This window comes from Rhinolophus hipposideros (assembly GCF_964194185.1).
Source record: "Rhinolophus hipposideros genome assembly, chromosome: 3".
Lineage (NCBI taxonomy): Eukaryota > Metazoa > Chordata > Mammalia > Chiroptera > Rhinolophidae > Rhinolophus > Rhinolophus hipposideros.
In genome coordinates this window covers 13,195,380-13,221,059 of record NC_138049.1, presented here as the reverse complement: position 1 = coordinate 13,221,059, position 25,680 = coordinate 13,195,380, and the positions used below count along the sequence as shown (strand labels likewise).

The window sequence follows — 25,680 nt, the reverse complement described above, 5'->3', positions numbered from 1 at the left end:
TAATTGTTTCTATGGTTATTTATCTGTATATGAATATAAATTGAATTGGGGACTAATGCTAATATTCTGGGAATTGCTAATATAAAACTCACTACTTTTGCAGTTGTACTGTTGAAGAAACCAAGGTAACATAGGAGTGGGCCTGGTGTTGGGGGTCTGTACGAGGGCAGAAGCAGGTTCATGCAGTAGAACCAGTTCAGACAGGAGTCTGACACCTGAGAACTCAGGATACCTGAGATCCCAGTTGAAATCCTCCTAAGCAGCTACATAACTGGAGCAAGTCACTCACATCTCACGCATGGCTTCCCTCATCTGCACAATACTGAGTGGTTCTCAAGAGTAAATGAAATCACATTTGAAGGGTCATAAGACCTTTTACCTATTTTGCTATTGTTGCTGATGCTTCCAGATAAGTCTCTAACATTTATTGACGACGTTGGAACATGGAGATTGGTTCCTCTTCACCGCTAGCCCTGTCACCATCTTTGGTAGATTACTTTGGTATTTTCGAGTTCTTGATAAGCTCAGTTCATTCATCCTCACCCACTTCTGCCCTACTTCAGTCCTCTACACCCTTGAACATGATAGCCTGTCATCACTGAATTGGTCCACTCCAAGTGTATGCGCCCTTCTAAAGTTACTGAAACCCTTCTTTTGCCAATACTTCTGTTTCCTTTGCCCCTTCAATCTCTGCTTCTCCCTTGGAAAACCCTAACCAGGACTCAATTTTACTTTCTAGAGAAGTGTGCACATGCTCGCACAAACACATACACATACACACATACACACAATTGGAGCCATCAAAGAGATACTCCTGAACTTAAATTTCCACAAGTCTGTCTATATTCAGACTCACCTTTACCTTATGCTCACCAGTTTCCTTGCTTCCTCCCACTTACTCCCAGAATTCCTTCCACCTTGGTCCATTAATATCTTCTCCCTCTCCCTCTCTATTGACTTTCTCCTCAGCATATAAATGGAGTCAAATCTTTTCCATCTGAAAACAACTACACACACTTTTTCTTTTGTATTTTTTTTCTTGCAGGTTATCACATATTAGAATATTCCACAAATCATAATATGATGGATCATCACAGGTTTGTAACACACATTTGTAATCACCATTTCTTCCTTTTCTCCCTTTTACTTCATAATCCAGTATCCAAAAATAGTAGTTTACACTGGATATATTCACTTTCTCACCCTCAATACACTTCTAAATACCCAAGTGGGCTTCAATCCTAATGACTCCACTGAAATTGTTCTTGCTGGGTCATCAGTGGCTCTCCTCTAAAAAAAACGACTGTTTTTCAGCTTTTCTTTTGCTTGATTTCTCAATAGCATTCAATGTCACTGGCCATCGCTTTTCAGAAATGCTTTCCCTTTTATTCCTCTGTTCCCTTCCCCGCTCTTTAGTCAATTGATTTTACTCATTTGTAGTTTGTTTTCTTCACTCATTCTTAAATGAGTGAATTTATAATTTTTCAACTCACAATGCAGTTGTACATGTATATCCCACAGTCTTTTTCAACTCAATATTAAAAAAAAGAAAAAAAATCCAGGATGAAAAATGGATTTAGAAAAAAAAAAAAAGATAAAGTATTATCTATCTTTCACCTAATTTATAAACTTGGGATTTATTCTCTGTTTCTTCTCTCCCTTACACCCACTGCTTATGTAAGGCTGAAGTTCTATAAACGCATGCCCTTGCCAGAGCATTGGTTCAAGTTCTCATTACAGCACCAACTTCCTAATTCCCAGGTGGCAAAGTGGCAGCCTGCAGGCTGCCTCTGGCCTGTATACAGTTAGCTTGGCTCATGCGGTGTTTTACATTGTTTAAAATTTCTCTTCCCTGAGACGGGGAGATTTCCTAAGAATCCAGATTCCCAGCTTCTCTTGCAAACCAGCAGGTAGCTCGTGAGGCTGGACTCTGTATCCACGTGGCTACAGTAATTCCAACACAGGAGAAATGGCCTCGTTTACCTGCAGAGGTACTGTCCCAGTCCCCTGCTGCTTCTCTCATTTACATCACACGTGAAACTCCTGTCCCAGGCCTCTCTGGCTCTGAATTTGTCCACTCCATTCTCCTGTCCACATTGATCCAGAATGATCTGTTCTAAAACACTTCTGTACACAACGTCTAGATAATTCCCTCCATGGTTAACGATTAGCTTCTGGATAAAGTTGAAATTCTTTTGTGTGGCATTCAAGGCCCTTTGTGATGTGTTTCCTGCATTGCTCTGAGCTTCATTTCTCTCCCTCCTTCTCCTCCAAATCCGTGTTTGACCCATTATGCTGGCATTATTTGCACATGCCTTGATGGGTCATCTTCCTTCTGCACCCACACCTGCCTATACGTGGCTCCTTCTGCCTGAAACACTTCAAACCACGCCAGTGCACTCCAGCTGCCTAACTTGTACTCTTGTCTTAGAGCTAAAGGTTGCCATTCTTGAGCAATACTAAACACCAGCCTGGTTTCAGTGCTTTCTCTGTGTCCTCCCTTAACACTCAGTGTTTCCCACTGTCACAGCACTTGTCCCAGTCTATTGTAATTTCTGGCCTGCTCTCATACAGCCTCTGAGCTCCACAAAGACTGCAGACGTGTCTTTAGTCTTTGATCCTGATATCACGGAGTGTTTGGCAAATAACGCAGACGTCTATGTCCATAACGAATTATACATGTAAAAGTACTTCTGTAAAATCTATTATTTGATGTACATTTATATCCTATTGTTGTCCACCAGGAAACAAAAGTTGCCTTGAATGTTATAAACATTTTTAATTCCTCTATCATAAATAAAGAAGGCCTTAAAAGAGCTAGAATAAAATGAACATGTCGCTTAAAAATCTTTTTTTTTTAGGCTCTTGTGTGTGTGAGTGATTGTATATATGTGTATGGCTCAGGCCTGCCAAAGCTGAAATGACAACTCTTGGTTTCTTAAAAGGATTTGAAAATACGTCACCTTTCGTAGATGAATAATTTTGATCTATTATTTGAGGACTACAGAGTTTCAATAAAATAAACCAATCAGTCCTATGAGCAACGACTAAATATTTGGCATAGTGAGGAATCACTCCTAGAATGACATCTCTCATTGCTCATGTGCCTAAGCTTGAGAGTTATTGTCACGTAGGTTCCTAAGTAAATCAATTTGAAAACCATAGCTACTATTTAATTAGCATTTTCCAGTCAAAAACCTAATTTTATGTTAATATCGCATTTAAAAATGTTTCACAATTTTGTGAATTGAGAAGCATTGCTTCCCATTACAAATGAGGGGACTGAGGGACTTTCCCGCTACATTCAGCTCAGAGGAAGAAGAGCTGGACCGCGTTCTGAGCCCAGCGCTCTACCCATTACACCATCGCCCGCTCCAAACCTCAACTTTCCTCAACTCTTCCCAGAATCTGAAGTCTTGGCTTGCTTCTGAAGGGATGAAGAAGCCTGCAGCAAAGTCTGGGGCTGCTTCATTATTTCTACCATCAAGTAAGAGAAATTCTTACCACATTTCAGTAATAGCTGCTGTCAGAGACAGATCACACTGACGGGGGGGATCAGTTCGTTATATAAGGGAGGTCTACTTACAGAAGCAGTAAGCACAAAACCTTTTTTCTTAACAGCTGCGATTTTATAAAGCAGCTCTATTTGGCTGCTCCTTGAAACAGCTATGCACATTCTGTACAGTGTTTTGAGACGGAAAACTGGACCTTATGGGGATCCTAAATGTCCTCAGTTTCAAGGAAAATTTTGTAAACCCAATGCATCACTCGTCATGGTGTAGTATTTGTTCATTTTCCTCTGACTTATACTCGTGTATAAAGAACATGTGGCCACAACAATGGGTTGATTTGTTTGAGTAACATCAAGTATAATACTTTTGCATTTTAACAGTTTCCTCACAGTATAGCTGCCTAACAGACACGAAGCAAAGACTTAAAACAAAAAATTGTAGTACCACATGTAAGGATGTGAGGTTAACAATATGATTTAACTGATGTTTTCCTGTGATGAAGGAGGAGTGTCAAAATGGGATTTAAACAAAGCATAATCTCATGTATAATTTTGGGATTTGACTGAGCTTGACAGTTAAAGTAATCATAATAAAAACGTTTGCACATTTCATTATTTATAGGGTACTTTCACATGTACATTGAAAGATACTTTATAAGAAGTAGCATCGAGACTTAGAATTTTAGAAAAGGGATCTTCTTCCCTCAGTGTTAGTCTCAAGATCAGTCAGTGTTTATTGTTCAATTGGAAATTTTAAGAACCTTAGGCATAAACTTTTCCCAGACAATAACGGCCGACTATAGCCATATTTTTCTGATTCTAATAACATCTGTGACCGCAGGGAAGAACATTGTTAAAGAATGAGTAATACATATTTTAAAATCAGAATTTGGAGAACAGTTTCCCAACTTCTCCAGAGCACCCTGAACTTCTCCTTTTTCTGTTGTTTTTTTTAATTTCGCCTGATCACTTTTGTTATTATTCCTCCTAAAGCCATCTCTCTCTCTCTCTTTAAGGGTCTTGGGGGTAGAGAACACAGCTATCTTTTCCTTTGTTGCATCTTTGGGACCCAGCACAAGATTTCATGACAAGCAGGTGTTCGGAATGCATGTGATGAATGGATAAATAGATGACTGCCCTAGAGCTACATAGATTTTTACCAAGAGAATTATTTTATCTAAAGTTTTCATCAATTTTTGAGGAGGGGAAGACAGGGCTCTATTTCTCACAGAAATCCTACTTGGAATGCTTCTGCTTTAAAATAAAAATAGTATGATAGATTTGTAGTATAGTTTATAGAACACTGGCTCTGTTTAATGCTTCTTCCTTGATAATACAGCTCAACCTCTTTCAACATTTACATAATTTCATAGTAACATAATTCAAAACAATGTTTAGTTATTTTGGCTAAATAAAGCAAAGAAAGTATTATTTAACATGTGTTAATTTTTTGATTATTGTAAACGCATCTTTTTATTTTTATCTATTTTTCATGAAAACTTTTTGACATTTAATTTGGTGTAATCTATTTTAATATAATGGATGCTAAAAGGCATCTCATAACAACAAATTATTATTCCTATTTTATAAGAAAAAATTAAGATTATTGAAAGGTAAGTGAGAAAACGCGAACATATACATATATGTACGTATATATGTATATATATGTGTGTGTGTGTGTATATGCACACACATACATACACACACCACACAGGAAGCCAGCCCTTTAAATTGGATGACCATTAGTAAATCAAGAAAAGGTATGATATGATAAACAGAAGTTTTCTGTCTCTGAAATCTGAGCCAGTAGGTGTCAAAAGTGTTCACTGCATGTTGCAACAGCAACAGAATCATGTTATTTTACAGCGGTGACGCAAACACTTCATTTTCTGTTAGGATGCAGGACTTCAGTACAGATGGCTGTTAGAAAATAAACCTATGATGCCTTAAAACAGGGCCTCCTCCAGCTATAATTTCCGTGACCTCGTTTTTGCTCATCTCATTGTCAGGAGCCCTGGAGAGGAGGAGTAAAAAGCCAGTCGTGGTGTCACATGACAATCAGAGCTTGTGCAACTATCATCTCCAATGGTGTGACTTCCTTCAAAGTTTACAATTCACACCTGTAGTGTGATAAGCACAGAGAATGGAGTCCTGCATCCCTCCAGAGATCTAGCTAGGGGAATGCCAAGTGGGTGGTACCTGGTTAACAGAAGCGTCTGTATTAGCCACAGGTGAAGGGGAACGACAGGCAGGTGGAGAGGAAATCTCACTGTTGGTTCCCTCCTCCCCAGATTCTTCAGTGACAGGTGACAGCAAAGTGTGACAGCGACCTGCAGTCATCTGTCACATAAAATGTAGTCCAAAGGACATAAAGATCAGTTAGCTATGTTAACAAAAGACCTGGTCAAACACAGGTCAAAACAGAGATAATTTATAAAACAAAGGTTAGAATTACTGAGATACATATACATACAAATTCTGTGTTAGTATTTACAAGTTTTGTTTAAGTGAATATGCTAGGAACCATTTGTTAAACAAATGGGAATCGGGGGTGCATATCATATGAAAAAGTTTTGTTGCAGAATAAATATTTGTTTAAATTATTTTCCTTTTCTTGATTGTTTACGTCTTTATAAATAACTGGTAAAATCATGAATTGTACAAATGAGGGGAAGGTCTATGAAGTAACGCTTGGTCTTTCGTGGACATCTCGAAATCCAAATATTCTAGGAAGTTAGGTGCACTCAAAGTAATATATTGCCATAAGAATCCAAGTAAGTTTATACATTATCCCTGCACATCACATATGTTTGGAAAATATACACTGAGTTGCCAAAATAATTAATGCATTTTACATGCAAAATGATGGGGGAAGTGATGTTGCAGACAGAAATTAATTGAACTTATTTATTTTAATCCAAAGCTAAACTTTGGATCTTCCATTTTTACATTTTTCTAACAACAGCTTTTCTTCTACATTTTATTAAACAGTTATACAACTTAACACACATATATAGTCAGTGAGGTTTTTAGCTTGGAAAACAACAACATAGTATGTAGCATTATTCTCTCAACCCCCAGAAAACTAGGAAACTGTGCAAAAGAATTTTTTTGACCCTCAGAGACTCTCAGTATTATTGCTAAATTATAAACAAACGCAGGCCCGACCTTTGACATGTTAAGTAATTCAGTAATCTCAGGCAAATAACTTCATTTCAACTGTCATTGTTTACAGTGTCAAAGATGGGTCTTGGCCCCAATGTAGCAGAGTTAATAAGTAGGCTGTTCCTCAGTTCTAATCGGCCAGACCTAACAATGATCCCAAAAGTAAACCACAGAGAGGGAACCTGGAGCCAGGAGCCAGGGTACAGGCAAGGAGAGGGCGCGGTGCCGGCAAACCTGGCCTTGATCCTCACTTACCATGACCACAGAGGGGTGGGCCGAGGTCGCGGGGAGGAGCTCCCGGTCCAGGTCCTCTGTCCCCTCCGTCAGCCCCTCCACCTCGGTCACAGTCAGCAGCATGGTGGCATGCTTGGCTTTCATCGTCAGCGTCTTGCACTTGGCGTTCAAAGAGGCGATCTGCTCCTGGTAGCCCTTGATTTTCTGAGCCAGCTCCTGAGGAAACATTTTCCCACCCCTGTGTGTCAGAGCAGCATCAAAAGGAAAGAGAGCAAGTAGCGTTCATCTTCCTCGGGGGCTGGCCAATGAAATCACAGCGCTGTGCCAGACGGCAGCAGCGGCCGCGGGGAGGCAGGATGTGGGCTCCGCGAAGGAGCCAGCCTGCCTGCATTGCACTCCGAGCCAGACCACGGCGCAGTGGGGCCGGAAAAGGTGCTGTGAGCACCGTGCTGGGGCAGGAGAAACGAGGCCGCCGCCTAGGGGACTCGGATCCGAAAGGGGGGGGAGGGGATGCTGCGTGTGGAAGCAGGCCTTTACGTAACGTGAAGAGCCGGCAACTTTCTTTAAAATGCCTAAAGAATCTGAAATTGCCAGATGGTTCATGCCATGGAAATTAGGTCATGTGATAACTAAAACTACAAAAAAATGCAATGCTCAGCTCTTACCATACTGAATATATCAAACAGAGCAGTCAATTGTTGCAGACGGGGGTCACAAACTAAACTGCTTGTCATGCCTGTGATCTTGGGAGTTGTTTTTGTTGATAAACTGAATATTACATATGAAACCCTAATTTTTATGCAGATTACTCCCAACACAGAATTTTGTACTTTTCATCAAATTTTCCTTCATGTACTCCATCAAGCCTCAAATGTCTCTGATGCTTCCAACTACAGCTTAGAACTTGTTCAATTCAAATTTAATGGATTTTTAAATTCATCTGTTGTTAAAAAAGTTGCCTTGAGAGTAGAGGTTTTCAAACTTTTACCAAGAGCTTATGGAAAACATATTCTAGACAGCACATACCTCTTGAAAATTCTAAAATATTGAAGTTCTAAAGTAATAATTTAAAATGGTAATTCTAAAATATTAAAGTTATATTTTCTTACTTAAAAATGTAAACACCTTTAAAAAACAGTGACGTATATTCTAAAACATTAATCTTGAAAGTACAAAACCCTTATTTTTTTCTATTCTTTTCATTTAGTTCCTTTGTCTGAAAAGTTGCCATTTAGTGTTTGTACAGAACACATTTTGTGACAATGACATTAATGGTCAGTCTTTAAATTGAGTGTGTGTATACTATCATTTTGGAGACACTGACATTCAAAATAGAGCCTTGAACTTGAAGTTCAGAAACAAAACCATAACAATTACAAAATTATATACATGTGTGCATATGTTTATGGATGTGTATATCTGTGTGTGTGTATGTGTATTATACATTCACATGTACCATTCTGCTATTGTTGTCATTTTTGTTTCTCCCCTCCTATGCAAAACTGACGGAGTGGAAGGGAAAACAGGCCAGCAGAACTCAGTCAGCAGCCTGTCTTCTTAACTTCTAGAATAGTACAGGGATTTTTAAAGCAAAGGTTTAAAAAGTAGAAATTACTTCTTTACATTTTAGGGCTGCTAGATACTTAATTAAACCTAACGGAGTTTTAAAAATAGTGATTAAATAGCTGTCTCCACTATCTGGTCTAGTGCCTAACACAAGGATACTCTATTAATATTCAGTTAACATGCACACACAGAAGACATCTACCAACTCACTGGACTCCTTGAATGCTATGTTTTCATAGGACAAATCAGTAGCCTTCTTACAAGGCATTCCCCTGCGGGATAGACTGGAGTAGAGTCAGTCTTAGTCCTTCTACCCTTTGTGCCCACAGTACCCTGCTATCACATGCCCACGCTGACAGCAAACACCCATTCCCTAAATAGGAGTTTCAACATTATTGTGGGTTGTTTTTTAAAAATGCAATTCTGGTCTCCAAATCAAAAGGTTTTGATTTACTAGGCTTATGAGAATCTGCATTATATAGTATCCCATGTGACTCCCTTGGAGAAATAGCTCTCTAGAACTTTCTTCTGTAAGAATAAACCTGCCTATGTCCCATTAACTTTGTGGGTTGGTGTTCAAATCTGCTCAATTAAAATGGAGCACTGTTGGGTTTACATGTTCCCTATTCTCAGGAAGCATATGCATTGTTAGTTTTTACTGAGTATTTCTGAAAATGATTGTAAAGGAGGGCACAGAGGTGGGAATTTCAGGTACAGTGGCCACTCTGAGGAAAGCTGCCTTCTGGGCAGCCTTGTGCGCTCAGGACCAGGCAGAAAGCAAAGACATCTGAGGATTCTCTCCTCTGATTTCAAAATGGCAGGATAATTTTGTCATACTAAATGCAACATTTTTAAAAAATCACACGGAAAAAAATGGGACTTCCCCAGAAATGAATATATTATCAGTTATTTTTACGAGCTAAAGTCATCCATAAGGAAACTAGACTCACCTCAAGACTGAACTTCTATTAAACACAGATTGAAAACACAGGAAAAAGCATTCTTCCAAATTCTTATGTTATCATAAATCAGGCTTTCTCTACTCAGCACTTTCCTTCCGGTGTTTGTTTCACATATACAATGAGCCTCTCACAGGACTATGTCATTTTTGATGTGAAAATGTCTTCTCAATCACCTGACAACACTAACAAATGTCTATACTGATATTTAGAACTTGGAGGAGAACGTGACAAAATGAACAGGTCCCTCAAGAGGAGCCAGAAAGACAGTCTGAGTGCTGGCTCTATGACATGGGCATATTTTTCTGGACCATCATTCTCGTCCGTGCAGTGAGGGAGCCCACATAGTTCCTGCTACAGTGAAAAATCATGAAATTTGGAGCCAAAGACACTAGATTAGAATCTAGTTTCTTTCAGTTACTAGATTTGGGAGCTCAAGAAGTCATCCAAAAAATCAGTTTCTGTTTTTTTATTAGTAAAATGCAGATGATTTAAAAAAAATCCTTACCTCACAGTGTTGTTATAAAGCATAGTGTAAAAGCTTTGTAAATTGTTTCTAAAAAATAAAACAAAAACTGTGGTAATGATAATTTTAATTCAAGAGATTTTAAAAAATATCTTCTGTACTATTGTAGAAAAGGTTACAATCAAATTATGGATCTTGCAAAATGGGATTTAAAATAGCTTCAAAATAAATTTATAATATTTAGTCTAATGTATGAGTTATATAAACTGTGGTTTCAAATATTTGCAAGACATTTTCATTTATTCAATGGCATAAGAGAAACAAATAGTTAACAGGTGATATCTACAGTGTAGCAGTAAATGTAGGTAGGATATTTATTGACACTATTTTGTGAATTATATGTAAATGTAAGTGAGTGATGCATTGGCTGTGTCAAGATATTAAAGAATTGCATTTGGAGGGTGGGGGTGGTAAGATTTTCCATTGTTAAAAGGCAACAATTGAATCAGCTAAGACCCTCACTATAATATTTGATTTGGAAACAGTTCGACGCTTTTATGATAACGAAGTTAAAATAGAACAAATGGAAACATAAACTAAATGTTGACCCGTGGCACAGATAAATAAGACATCTCCCCATTGAGTCACTTACCAAAATTCCTGATGCTATGAGCCAGCCCCCCAGGGAAACAGTAAATGTGACCTATATAGGACTTGACATGTCGTGAAAGGAAATTCAATGCTGTGTCTTTGGGCTCAAACTCTCAAAGTCTGTATGTGATCTCTGAGAACAGGTCTGCAAAAGGGGTACCCAAGTCCTAAGGTCATGAAGATGCCAAAGGCACAAGGAAGGGGGCACATTCGAAAATAGGGATGATGCTAACAGCCACAATCTGGAAATCAGACAAACAAACAGCATGGACCAGTCTCTGATTTTGGTGAAAGGAGCCACAATAACCAATATTTGAAAGAGCAAATGATTTCTTTTTTACATGAAATATCCCTTCTTTTTAAAGAGGGCGATCAAAGCAGCAAGACTGAGCATCGCGGTTTCTTGTCGGCTTTAAACACCCGCGTAGACTGTGTTTGGGTGTATTAACTGTGAGAATACAGGTACAGAAGACACTCCGTGAGTCCCCTCTGAGATACACCATGAATGATGTGGAAAGAGGTTTTGGAATCAAGGAGGAGACTCATGCTACTGGGTCTTGGAAAAGATCAGCAAAAGTGGCCTTCACAATGCAGAGACCGCCTGTGCCTGGACAATGCTCCCCAAGAACTGCACACATTATGTGCTGGACAGGGAGAGCCTTTCTCTTTCATTCACTAGAAACCAATCGCATACTCGAATCAAGCCGGGGTCCTGCCCTCGGCATTCGCTCACATTACCCTCTTACCTCGTGCCGGGAGATCTGGGCTTGCAGCTCCTGGATGTTACTGGTGGCCACGGGCTTATCCTCAATCTCTCTGTGAGCTCCTTCTATCAGCTCCTGAAGGTGCTGCATTTCCTGCTCATACTGTTCATATTGTACCACAGCCTCCTTTGAAAACAAACAAACAAACACATGATTTTCTTTCTGTATCAATAACTGTGTATGTGAGTCTGTGCTGCTATCTGCCCAATTCTAGTGTTAACTCCTGTTTACATGTGTCTAGGGAATAAAGAAAGGACGGGTGAAAATTCTAGATGATTCAGATCCTCAAAGCCTTCCCTCTAAAATATTTTGCCAAGATTATTCTTGGACTCAAAGTAGTTAAATGGCTAGATCCTCTGTGTACTATCCTGAAGGTGGCAATGTCATGGTCAGAACATGGTAGGCAGCAGTAGGAAAAAAGTGATTATTTCATTTTCCACCTAAGAAATACTGAATACCGGGGGTGCCAAAAAAAAGTATACAAGTGGACACTTTGGTCAACATTTGGTCAAGCAGTAGTTCGCCATAATCAGAAGTGTCTGGATGCTGATGGTAACCACTTTGAGCACCTCTTGTAATTGCGGAAGTCAAACGTGACTTGTATTCATCTTTTGTTATCGGTATATACTGAGTATTACAATTTTAATACAGTTTTCCTTTCTTAAAATATTTTTGGCACCCTCTCTCTATATATGTATAAGGCAGTTGGTAGGTGTTGGTGTAGGAGATACAGAAATGAATTCAGCATGATTTCTGTCTTCAGGAATTTATCATCTAACAAATTACAAGGTAATGTAAGGAACAAGGACAATTGACCAAATAGGCCATTGGTGATATAGTGAGAGGGTAGGGATGCAATTTATGGATAAAGACGGTAAAACATGAGTTGAAAAGAGATAAGAGATAAATAGTGTTGTTTCTTCGTAGTCACTGATTTTTCTCTTATTAGGTGAGGAGAGTAAAAGTCACACTTGGGTGTAGACCTCTCAGGCAAGAAAATGCATTCAGTGCATCAATGTCAAAAAAAAAAAATCTGTAATGTATGCTAGCAGTAAAGTCATATGCCTAGGTTCTAGATGCTTCTCAGATGAATAAGAGATAAAAATACACACTTGAATATAAAATTCACCTCTACGCGGTGTTCTTTATTTAAAAAAAAGTATCGCTGAAAGATAGTTTTCAGCAATGGATGTTTTTTTTATAGAGCTTTCCCCAGGCTTTTGGGGTGATCCAAATAATAGCATTTCATCTCCTTATTTTATATAACCACAACAATCTGTCAAATTTAGTGCTCTGGGTGTATTTTGATGGCTGAGCCCACACATTGCTAAGAAAAGAAGCCCGTGACTCCTGTGCTGTTGCTCTGCGGGCGTGGGGACAGCCTGCAGCTGAGATGGGCAGGCTGTACTTGCCTGCATGACATTGCACTGCTGGATGGCCGTGTGCTGCAGCCGGCTGGCCTCCTCCTGCAGCTGTACAGCCGCCTGGCAGAGTGGCAAGCTGGTGACCACGTCCTCGGGGACCCGGAGCGCGCTTTGGCACATCTGCACCGCGTGGACCTTCGGCTTGAGTGACTCCATCTCAGACAGCAAATGCTAAAGGGAGAGTTCATACATCAAAAATTTTACATTGAAGCGCTTATCTAATCAGCCAGAGACACTAAATTACAGCTCTGTGTCTGTCGTAAGTGATAAACATTTTCCAAGGAGTATTTTTTTTCTAAATAATGCATATGGTGCTAAGACTGTCACTGAGTTTAGAAGTCATTTTTCCTAACTCTCCTCTTTTTTCAACATAGGTCCTTGCTCATTTCCGCTGACTGATGTTTGCTTACCTGTCGATGACAGAGCTGCTCCTTGAGACTAAGACGTCCCACTTCTGGAGAAGTCAGGGTTGCCTGGGCTTGCTCCAAAGCAACTTGTAAGTTTTTTAGCTCGGTTTCAAATTTTTTCATATCCTGCAGAATGAAAGCAACATGCATGTTGGCATGTAAGCACTTGAAGTCCAAAGTCAAGGTGAAGAAGGCACTTCAGAGGTGTGCACTGTGTTCTACTATAAAACCACCATTTTTTTTTAACGATGGACTTTTCAATTTAAATTATTATTATTATTATTATTATTATTATTATTATTATGTACCTTGGCAGCATCTTGGAGATTCTGCAAACGAACTTTGATCATCTGCCGTAATTCCTCTGTCTCTCGTCCCAGTTCTGCCACTTGCTGAGACATTTTTTCTGTATGGTACACACTAGCAAGGTACTGTAACTTCTCAGTCATTGCTTCCAGATCACTGTGAATTTTTTCAGATTCTTCTAGCAGGGTCTAGAATGAATTATCCATATTCATGACACTGACAGGTAGGCAGAGAGGCACAGGTAATCAACACGGTGTGGTGTGAAGGCCGTCAGACTGGGAATGGAGTAAGGAAATGTAACTTACACTTCCCACATGCCCTGTGTGGCTCGGTGTGTCTTACTGTGTTTGACTTTTGCAGCCCTGTGCCTGCTGCCCACCTACTGTTATCCCCATTTCACAGAAAAAGAAATCAAAGTTCAGAAACCGGAAACAATTTACTGAGGAAACATGTTATTAAGTGTCAGACTGTAAGGAGTAGGCTCTGCCCACCACGCCAAGCTACTCCCTGGTGAGGGGCAGGGCATGGGTGTTCCTGCAGTGGCGAGGTTCTGACACCTAGGGCCACTTCATCAGCTTGCTGGACTTCCTCTTCTCATTCATATTCAAATGATAGAGATGCTTTCCAGATCTCATAATGTATACCTAAGATCTAAGCTCATATTGAGCTAAGAACTGAGGGTAAGACAGGAACATTACAAACAAACATAACACCTTTGCTCACTTGCTTTAAGTAAGACAAAGGGGCAGAAGCTCCCTTAGGACACCAAGAGGAATGAAACACAGCCCTCGTCATTCAGGATGGCATCATCAATTGGGACTGATACAAGTGGATCAGTAATCCTAAAATCTGCGCTACAGAAGTAGAGTGAAAGAGAAGGCAGGCTGAAAGAAAGGACATGTGCTGCTAGTTGCAGGAAGGCTGGGAGAGGGCTGCCTGGAAGAGTTACATCTGAGCTGAGTCAGAAAGACGTCTGCATTTTGGCAGCTGAGGAAAGAAGAGGAAAGACATTTCATGCTGAGGGAGCAGCATAAGAAAAGTACAGAGGGAGTGAGCATAAAATGCGCAGTGATTGGGCTGTGTGATGTGTAAGGAGACATGGGAGATGTGACATTATTCTTAGGCAGCAGAGACTTAATTTTAAAAATGAAGCACATTGTTTTCTCACAATGAACATTTTATATATACACGTAAAATATTCCATAATCCCAGACCTCAGGGATAACTTTAAGTAAGCTGCAACTGCTGCTACATTTGGGTATATTTTTAGGTAATCGAGATCATAACATACCTAAAATTTTCCATCTTTCTTTTTCACTTGACATCAGAACACATGCATTTTTCTCTGTGTGTACTGTTTTTGGATAAACTCCGGCAGCTTTAATTATTACGGCAGACATAGGAGAACTCCTTGGAACCGTGTCCATGTTGAGTTCTCTCCTAAGTGTCTGTGTGACATAACCACGGATACTTGGTATCTGTCCTCCTGTGGCCCTCAAAGCACTCAACTTAGCCAGCTGCCCAAGTCAAAAACACCTGGGTATCATCCTTGGTTTCTCCCCGCTTTTCACCCACGTCTAGTCTCTGGGGCCAGAATTCTAGTTCAGTAATACCTCTGCTATTTTCTTCTCTCAGCCTCCAAAGAAAGGCCTTGTCATTTTTCTACTGGGAAACTGAAACCACCTTCTTTCCTGTTTTCCAGAGGCTACAAAGTTATCTTTCTGAAAATACAAGTCTGTGCATGACACTCGCTTGCAGAATACCTATCAAATGCTTCAGAGTGACATTAGGATCAAGTCCAAGTTCTTAACAGACTTTCATGATCTATCCTTTTCTTCACTCTCTATTCTTGTCTTAAACCTCTTTCAGCCCTCCTGCAGACCTCCTCCCCAGACTGCACCCTCCAGTGGACCAAACAGAGCACCCCTCACCCTTACTGCTGGGATTTCAACACGTGTTTTTGTCTAAAATACATTCCATGCAAGTTGGGGGCCTGCCCTTTGGGAGTCAAGCCCAGCATCACCTTTTCTGAAAAAGGCTTCCTTATCCTTCCTCTCAAACCCAGGCAGTCTGGGTGGAAAGCCCTGCTGTAGGTCCTTCAGCACCTCAATCCCTCCTCTTATCATATCGCGTTGTAATTGTCCAGATCCATCTCTCTACCTCCTTCCTCTCTTTAATTATCAACTCCCTGGAGGGCAGTGACTGGAGTATTCTTTGTATTCCAAATGCCTAACAAAATTCCTAGCTTTGGAAAATACTCCACAAATGTTTGTTGAAGACGTAAATGAGCATAAGAGCTATTTTAAAGAAAAAGTCTTCATGGTCATTATAAAGACTATATTATATTCCACTACATATATCCAAAAATTTACTCAGAAAAATAAGTTGACATTTAAGTTTTCTTTAAAATTCCACTGTAGTTATTAATACTGCATAAAATGTTTTCTACAGTTTGGACTACAGAGTAGGAACTTATTGATGAGCATGATACATTTTGCCAATTTTTTTTCAGAGATGCTACCAAGTTCCCAGCAATGTTTGAGAGCTCTCACTTCCTTGGATATGAACTTCTAAAGAATGATGTAACATGCTCTCTTTTAAATTTGCATTCCCAGATTTCTAATGAAGTTGAATATTTATTTTTTCATTGCTAACAACCTGTTGTAACTTAAGTCTTGTCTGTTAATATATAAGCATATCCTGAAGTAGAAGACTGGAGTTGTTCAAGGAAGATTTCTTGAGAGAAATGTGAGAGACTGATTAAAGAAGAAAGATTGTGGATACGGAAAAATCAACTAGAAGCCTGTTGAAGCACCCCAAGAAGGAGAAAATGAGGCTTTGATCTAGAACCCTGTGAAATAGAATGGAAAAGGAAATGGATTTAAAAGATATGAGTATACATAAATCAGAATAAAAGAGAGAGAAAATTTAAAATACTCGAGGGTATCCATGTAACATAAGTAAAAATCATTCTGTATTTTATTGCAAGATACAAGGCTATTAGGTATCTCTAATTCAAGCCTATGTTATAAAAGGATGACATAATTTCCTGGATGACACGACCGAGGGAAAACTTCAGAGGAAATGAAGTAATGCAGCCTGCTCACGGCCGCCAGCTGACGCCTGCGTTCTGCAGCCTGGCGTCAGGCTGACGGAGGAGGTATGGGAGCTCTCGGTGAGCACCCACCCACATGCCAGGTGATGGGCTTGATGTGTGCACATTAAACCAGTTTATGATTCTCATAATAATTCTGCAATGTAAATCATTTACATCTCTCTCTCTCTTATCAATGAAAAGACTGAATTCAGAGAGGCCAAGTAGTTTTCTCCAAACCACACAGCCCTGACCGGCAGAGCTTGATTTTCCCATTAGTCTGAGTCTGGAGCCTATATAATCTTCTTACATGGCACAACATCTCTTCATGTGGAAGAATTTCCCACCATATCCCTGCATATAACTGTTTCCAAGAAGCTGCAGAAAAAGGACTGATTATCTTTGGTCTTGGGAAAGGGAAGTTTTTTATCTGGTACCTACAATAATTTTACATCATGGCCCTCTAAATTTTCTATCAGTCTAGCCAGTTAAGTGAAATTACTCTCTTAGTTACTCTTTGAAAACTATTTTTCCCAAAGTTACCTGATGTGAAATGTATTGCTCCCGAAGTTGTCTTGCAGAATTCCATGCAATCTTTCCATGAACCAAGACTTTAGCTTTGTCAATCCACTTCAAAATTAATTCAAGCATTTCATTGTATTCTTCTAAATGTGATGCTGCCTGAAAAATCATTAGCATTCAAATAACAAATGTAACCTCTGCTTCTTGAGCTAGAAATCAGTTTTCTGTCTCTCTTTGGATACAATAATCCCAGGGGTTGATCATTATAATATCTGATATTGAAAGTGTCAACATAAGAAATGTCCAAACCTGTTGAGAATTTGTATGATTTTATTTGAGCCAAAATGATGACATAGGCTGGGGAGCAAGATCTTAAATACTCTGGAGAACAACAACAGTTTTGCAGTTTCTTTTATGCTTTTGAAATTAAGGAAGGAGTAAGGAAGATTACGTGGAGGTGGGAGAAAACAAGGTGGGGATTGGATTACGTGATAGTTAACAAGATTATGTGCTCTCTAGAGGGTGGTTTCGGTTTATTTCAAAGGTGTGTTAACCCAGATGCATAAGAACAATGGACAGGGCTGGCTTAAAACCTCTCACTAAAGAAGTTAGAGGCCTGGGACTGACTACCCACCATGACTAGTCCAGTTAGGAATTTGCGATCAGATTGCTCTGTGAAGTTAATTTCCATAGAACCTACCCTCCCCTTTTCTTTTCATTCACCAAAGGTATCATGAAAAATCATGTTATTGTTAAATATATTTCAAGGACTTCCTAGTGACTTTTGGATAAAGTCCAAGTTCTTAATATGTTTGACTAATCTGTCTTTTTGAAAAAATTCTCTAGTCTCATCTCTTATTCATCTATCTAGATCCCTTCTATGCCTCCTTCCTGCCACGCTCCACCCTTGCTGAGTAAAGAGGTCTGGTGGGATTATGGCTGGTCAGCTTTCAATATTGTAATTCATTGGTTGCCAAATTCTAATTTAACTTGTCCCTGGTTACAGAAAGAAATACATAATCAATTAGCAAAAGTTGAGTCTATAGTCAACAATGATGATGGATGTATGACTTGAACCTATTAAGTAAATAATAGCTATTACATATATTTATGTATCTCTATCTCTACCTCACTTTAAGATATTTGAATTTACACAAACTGATTTGTATTTAGATGAATACTCATTTTACAAAATACTTCCCTAGTTTATAAAACATTCACCCCAAAAGTACATTTATATGATCTTTGCCAATGAATTTCTAATATGGTTTGATATAAAATAAAGATAGATTTATGTCTAATTCTTAGGAATACAGGTGTGGTATGAAGTAAGTTACTCTTAAATTACTGTCATCATTATCAATATTATCTTTTTATTTATTTTCAAAAGAGCAAAACAGGACATAGAATGTCTGCCTCAGAGGATTTTGATTACTGGCCTGGAAAACATACCTTACTGAGCCTGGAGAGCCGACTCTCGGCCTGCCTGATGGTCTGCTGGTGAAGTTCAGTTAGCTTTCCTATCTTCTTGGCCAGGGGCTTACCCAATAGGTCATTCTGCTCCGAGAATTTTTGTACTGCTTCGTCTAGCTCCATTAACTTTAAATTACAGGCACCTAATTCCTCTCCCAGTACCTAGATGGTCATCAAAATGGCATAACATTAGATTATAGAAAATGAATTGCTCCAGATTTTCTAAGATCAGAAGGATGATATTTTTAATGATTTTTGTAGAAGCCAAATACTATTAAGAAGAATTCTACCATGACCAGGTCATTTCTATTTCTTCGGTTGGAAAGGCAGAGCAGGATGTTTTGCAACCCGGTATTTGTTTCCTATGAGGCTGAGAGACCTAACATTTTCCTTCTGCCCCACCCGAAAAGGATTAGTCACTTATCCAAAGAGCGAGAACAGATTTAACTACCAAGAACATCCTTCATTTTGGAATTGAAATACTTGTTTTCCTAAATCATTATGTAGTTCTTTGACACTCCTCCCTTTTACCAACCCATGTATCTATATTTATTAATACAGTTCAATTATGATGGGAAATTATACCATGCAAGTAGATTTATGCTATTATATTTATAAAATGTCTTTATGGCATGTCTTTACTATTTGATTTTAATGAAGCTTGCTAATCAAGAAAGCTTTTTTTTCTATAACCCAAAAATAAACTAACTCCCCCAAATATTGAATTTATTCAGTAGCACCTCTTTTGTTTCCACTTCTCTTTCCTTACCTTTTGATCAGTTTGAGCTTGAACTAAATTATCTGTCTTTGCCCTCAGCTTAGTCAGAATAGTTGTGAGATCTTTGGCTATCTTCTGAATTTGCCGGCTGAACTCCTGGCTGGTGGCCTTGTTCTGTTCAACTTCTTTTACTTTGTCCTGGATCTAAATAACCAACAAGAACAGTAAACCAACCCTGGTTAAAATTGGGTAATAGATCCTAAAAACGTTAATCTGGAGATGTTGATGACAGATTTCAGGTAGTGACTGCTGCTTTATCATTGCTGCACTTTGTCCAACCAGCCTCATGCAGTTACAGATAAATGCTCATGGCTCCATGGAGCCTTACTTCCCCCTACCTTCATGCAAGCACTAAACCTCTTCCTCTGCTGTTTCAGCAAAGGAACAAGCAATGAACGTACAGTGATTCGCTCATCAAATGTTTACAGAATGTCCATAGATGGCAGTGTAGATATTTGAGTCTGAATCCTATTTTTTTTCTCTATATACTAACTTTGTGACCTCGAGCACGCAGACTTCTCTAAGCCTTTTTCTTCATAAAACAGAAAACACTTCCAGATAACCGGAGGCACACAAAGTTGTTTCCAGCTACCTTTTCATAAGTAGCTGTTAATGATATGGTAACTTTTTCTGACTTTCCAATTACATCCGTATAGTACAGCACAAAAGCATTAAGCACATCCAATGGAAAGAAGGTGAAAAAGAACAGTTAACATTTGTAAGTTTCTAATGGCTTTGGTTTGATTTGATAACATTCATATTTTTGCTTATAATAAAATGCTAAAGAGAAAATGGGAAATCAATGTTTTGTTTATATAAATGAAAGGCTGAAATAATAGGAGAGTGTCTGGCAGACTGGGTACTAAATAATATTTGTTGAACACATTGATATATATAGCTTATTTTTTGTTGTTTCTTTAAGATTTTTTTTTTTTTTTTAGAAAAAGATGAGGGAAATCAGGAAAGTTATCTTTAACTGTATGACATTGTTTATATCTATGATTATCTGATGTGGTGTTTTTCTTTTGCCTACAAATAAGATTTCTAATTTAATAGTATTGTTTTATGCTGCACTATTTTTTTACTCTGTTTCCATGAAGATATAATTATGAAAATCAAAAACTCCCTTACAAGAATATTGAGCCTCTAAAAAAAATAATGGAAAGGCACTCTTCTTGGGCGTAGGTTTACCTGATCATGAATAGTTCCTAGGTCCGCTGCCACCTCAGCTAACTGAAGGGAGAGGTCAGATGGTAATATGGTGTAAAGACCCAGGTACTTGTTTTTCTGTTCTTCGGCCACTTTCTCAATGTTCTGTCTGTGATTTGTCGCTTCTGTTAGGAGAATCTGAAGAAAAGATCAAAACGAGACATTTCTGGGAGCCTAAGGACATTTTCATGGGTACAGAGACAAGACGACGTATTGTTCATCAATATATGATTCGTGTGGAATTAGAGAAACACCTTAAGAAAAACCAAATTATTTTCAGTCTCTGAGTAAGAAACATGACCACTTTATAAAGAACAAACAAAAATCCCATGACAGAATACTAAAAGCCTTTATAGAAATTTCCAAAAATTTTTAATTCAATAGTTTTTTGAATATAAACAAATGTGTCTGATTAAAATCAAGGCAATTTTTTTTTTTAAGTGATGGGTCTAGGAAATGAGGAGAGCTTTGTACCTGAAGTTCTTCAAGTTGACCATCTATCTCTATTGTTGGATTCCCCAGATATTCCTTTGTTTCCTGAACCCAAGATTTCACAGAATTGATTTGAGTCTCCACCACTTCTCGATCCTTCAGCTCTTGCTTTATCACCTTTCCATTGTTCTTCACTTTCTCCTGCATGCTTCAGAAACATTAAAGGGAGAAACAGAAGTGAGTTTTAAACGAAAAGAACCCTCTAATAAACAGCATTATGTTACCAAAAACAGACATTAAAAAAGGTGAAACCTTATATCTTTTTTGCAAGTAAACGCATTTCCCCAAACCTGTCAGATGATTTTCAGTAACACTTAAGTTCAGTTCAAGTATAACAGAAGAATATACATCATTTGGAGTGAATGACTTATCCCTGGAAAATTGAGGATTGACACACTCCTGTGTCACTAAATTATAATTAATTTTCCTGTCTAAAATAACCTCGACATAGCTTGCTTGTTTATTTCCTCTTTGGAAATCTACTCAAAAGGTACAGAATCATCAGCATTTAAAAGTAATGTGCAATGGGAATATTTGTGGCTATTAGAAACCAGTCTTTAAATAAAGAATCAAGATTTGGAAATTTTACAATTAATAATGTTCAGCATCCAAATTGTAAATCTTTATTTGAATTGACATAAATTTGGTTAAAAAGGTTAAATAAGTGGAGTCAGATGATACTGAATTCACCTAGAAGTGAAAGAGTTGAATATAGGATATGCATGAATAATATTGGCCAATATGGGAGTTAAATTATCTCTTGATATTTCTTCTCTGGCCCAGTAAATGAATCAGGCTAATTATATTAAGTTTTACTTATCTATCTTCTAAGTTCACTACCAGTAAATGGCTTATGCACCCGGACTTCGGTATCATCCTTGCTCCAATCTCTTTGTCATCCAATTTAGCCAATGAGTTATCAAGCTTTTTCAAAACGAGGTTCTAAATAGCTCTCAACTGTTTACCTTTCAAACTCCATTTCACCCAACAGTTCCCTGAAAGTGATATGCTTACTTCCAAGCTTTCTTACGTGCTATTCCCATTTGCAAAGCTCTCCTCCCACCTCACTGCTCCAGTCCAGCGGGCTCTGTCTTTGGCTTCAATACCCCTTCTAAAGGAGGCCTTCCTTGATTGCTTTCCTAGCTTAGTTGCTTCTGCTTTGTGCTCCTTTAGCCCCCTTTCCATGCTTTAACTAAATGGCTTCTGTAGTTGCCCATCTCTGCTGTTTGACTGTACGTGTAAATAGCGTGAAGGTACAGACTGAATCTGTTCAGTTCCTCCCTGTATTTCTAAATACTGCTAGATGTGTGTTGGGTAGACAAATAATCGAACAGCCAAGAAAAAAGAAAAGCATGGGTGATGGGAACAGACACCCCCATTTTCAGGCAGAATGATGGAGCATTCCCAGTCTCTAATACCACATTTATCCCTTTGTGTTATGGCCAAGTTTAGTAACAGAGAGTGAGAGCAGATATATAATTACTTTAGGCACCGATCCTGCATTGCTGTGATTTCCTGCACGATGGGTGGCTCTTCTCCAGGAGACGGCATGGTCCCCTCTGGGAGCATGCTTAGCGCTTGTTGTCTCAGCATGCCTAAGGTCGACTGCTGCTGTTCTAGCTCCAAGACAAATGTGTCATGACATTCAAGAAGAGTTAAGAGTTCTGGTTTTGAGGCTTTCTCTGCTGAACTTCCGGGTAATTTATCTTGCAACTGGTCAATCATTTCAGTGGCTTTTTTAACCTGATGAAGAAATGTACATACTGTGAAGTTCAAAAAATGCCACATTTGACACGAATGCATTGAAGCATGTTAAAGATGATGGTGCAAACTCTAAATTGCAGAAACTAAACCCCAAAAAATCTTAACATGAAAGGAAAGACCATCTCTACAGTCCTGGGCTTAAAGCTTTAATCTCAGAATAATATCAGAGCAATCAGAGACTGCACAACATAGAAAAAGGTTTTTCCCCCATTATTTATTTATTTATTTTAAACTAAAAGACAAATGAAAAATTCTTCCCAACATTTAAGTAAACATGAATGTGTCTCTGAGTTATAAAGGAAGATGGGGCTTAAAACATTGAACCCTACTTAAAAGATAAAAGACATTAAATATAGGATTTGGGAAATGAGTTAAATTCCTGCTCATTCCAAGCAAAGAAAAAGTATTGGGTACTTTTTCAGGGCCAGGTGAGAAAGTTTCACTAAGAGTTTAGCAAATGGGTTTTCTTATTAAAATAATAGGACCCTGACTTAGGACTACAGTGTGCATTGCCTATTGTATTTTGTTTCATAATTTGGTTTTCATTGAAATAGACATGAAAAAAAAGAGGCTCTTTATTGCCACAATGCTTATTTCAAAGGAAAAAAAAAAGATCAAAATACTGTTCTCAAAATGTACTTTCATCAGCGAGGAAACAATAATTTGAGCCCATCCGTAATGGAAATTACCTTCGTGTTCAAGTTCTTCCACTCGTCCACTGCATCTTCCAGGATCTTCTCCTGGTCCTGGGCCACAGCACGGAGACGTGCCCACCGCTGCCAGACTGTAGTCATCGACCTGCCTATGGTTGCTTTGCTGGCATCATTTCCAGATTTTTCCAACAGTGAAGTTTTATCCTCTAGGGCCACAATTTTCTCATGGAAAGAGTTAACTACTGATACTAAAGCCTGGGGGTGGGGGAGAAAAAGAGAGGTGTGGGAGAGATTTGTTTTTTTCAAAAGTTCTATGGATTTGGGTAAAGCCCAAAATTGCCTGCAAAAGGAAACGTTCCTAGATATATTCATTTACCTCTGGTGACTCTTACTTTTATACTGAATTATTAATTGAGTTAGGCTTGGATATTTTTAAAGAGGAAAGGTCAATATTTATTTATTAAAAACAAAAGTTTATTTGCTACTTGGAACAACATTCTCCAATTTTTAAAAAAGGAGCAAAAATGTTAAGTGAACTGAATTTACTATTTAAGGTAAATGTTAAGGTATACGTTGCACTCTTCCATATATTGCTGCAATAGATGGAGACTCAGGTATTATTTGAATACCCGATTATCTAATTATCTAATTATTATAAATTATCTAATTTATCACCAGAAAGTACTTTATCAGAAACAGTTGTTCTGAATGTCTCTTTTGCATGTCTTGCATGTCTGAATGTCTCTGAATGCATACTTAAGTATGCATTTCCAACAGAAATCCTAAAAATAAAATAAAATAAAAGACAGATTTAATTAAGTTAAACTTGCTATGAAATATGGTTAGATGTATCCTTCTCATATTTAAGGAACCCAGGTAGAAATGAAGATTTATTGACCGGATTCTGGAACTATCATGGTACAAAGACCCATTACAATTGCAATGAAAGGGCATTGAAAACAACAGCGAACTCACCTTGTGTTCTAACAATTTTTCTTCCGCTTCATGACTAGAAGAAGTTTTCAATAAAGAAAATTCAGACAATTTCTTTTCTGCATCATTCATCAATTCGATAACCTCTTCCCTTGCTTTCTGATAATCCTGCCATTGAACTGCACACCTTGAAAAAGTCCAACAAAAGTTAATCAAAACATCAAACCACATATGTCTATGCAGAGCTCTGATGTTAATAGGTCTAATGATACTTAGAGAAGAATGAATTTACATGCTAATGTACATCATTAGAATATTCCTGTTTTTCGTGTGAAAAGTCAGTTCAAAATGCATTCTGTTTTGATAGAATATAAAGATTAAAATAAGTCAATACCTCTGCAAGAGATCCTGTTGGGTGTGTGATTCCTGGATTAGCCTCTGGCTCTTCTGTTCCAGGGAGGACATTCTCTGGGCTAGGTCTTCTTTTCCAGTTAGTTTGATGAATGGCTCCAGGTTGGCTACCAGGTCTTTGAGCTCCTCCAAATTACTCTGGAACTGATCCTCTGCACAAAAAAATTCCAGGTGGCTTTTGAGACTTTCCTCTGCACTCTCCACATCGAGGCCACTGCCTGCCAGCTGTACCATTTCGTGGGCATCCTCCAGCCAGTCGTCAGCCGCTTGGAACACTTGATAGTACCTTTGGCATTGACTGTACACCTGAGTCAAGGTAGCCTGAAAAGCAGTAATTGAAAACACAATCAACTCATCCATTGCAACGTGTTTGTAGGAAACACTTTAATTCTTCCATTTCTTTCCCAGTCCTCTGTCCCGTCATAGACGCACGCGTATGAATGAACTGAGAAGCTGGCAGACTGTTTTTGGTATAATCCATTACTATACTTTATTTTCCCTTCTGCTTATCTGGTTATAATTCTGTTATTATTGTTACAATAACTAAACAAAGACAGAAATGAAATAGAAATTTATAGTGGTATCTTGACTAGTTCTGAAACTTTCCTCTGTCTCTAATATATATGATATATACACATTTTATATATATATGTATGTATATGTATATATAGAGAAATATATATGTATATATATGTATATGTGTATATATATATGTATATATATGTATATATATGTATGTGTATATATATGTGTGTATATATATGTGTGTGTATATATATATATTATATATATATACACATATATATGTATATATATATATATATATATATATATATATATATATATAAAATGCTTAGTAATATGTGGCAGACTGAATATTTGCCAAAGTGAAATAATG

At 38.3% G+C, this 25,680-nt stretch overlaps 1 protein-coding gene across 18 annotated transcripts in view; it reads right to left on the bottom strand.

Moving 5' to 3' along the window:
- Positions 1-25,680, bottom strand: part of SYNE1 (spectrin repeat containing nuclear envelope protein 1) — a gene marked incomplete at its 5' end in the record, with an annotated part of 420,585 nt that overhangs the window by 144,113 nt on the left and 250,792 nt on the right. For 14 of the 18 annotated variants that reach the window (XM_081044694.1, XM_081044699.1, XM_081044700.1 and 11 more), the window contains 15 exons: positions 5,711-5,851; positions 6,932-7,126; positions 11,299-11,442; positions 12,729-12,911; positions 13,151-13,273; positions 13,456-13,641; positions 17,091-17,228; positions 18,522-18,704; positions 19,312-19,464; positions 20,512-20,667; positions 21,004-21,169; positions 22,505-22,764; positions 23,475-23,693; positions 24,414-24,558; positions 24,766-25,103. In XM_081044694.1, coding sequence (XP_080900820.1) covers positions 5,711-5,851; positions 6,932-7,126; positions 11,299-11,442; positions 12,729-12,911; positions 13,151-13,273; positions 13,456-13,641; positions 17,091-17,228; positions 18,522-18,704; positions 19,312-19,464; positions 20,512-20,667; positions 21,004-21,169; positions 22,505-22,764; positions 23,475-23,693; positions 24,414-24,558; positions 24,766-25,103 — 2,730 coding nt within the window. Of the gene's footprint in view, positions 1-5,710; positions 5,852-6,931; positions 7,235-11,298; positions 11,443-12,728; positions 12,912-13,150; positions 13,274-13,455; positions 13,642-17,090; positions 17,229-18,521; positions 18,705-19,311; positions 19,465-20,511; positions 20,668-21,003; positions 21,170-22,504; positions 22,765-23,474; positions 23,694-24,413; positions 24,559-24,765; positions 25,104-25,680 lie in introns of those variants that run through there. The other 4 variants (XM_081044684.1, XM_081044685.1, XM_081044691.1 and 1 more) reach the window with 3 other exon arrangements.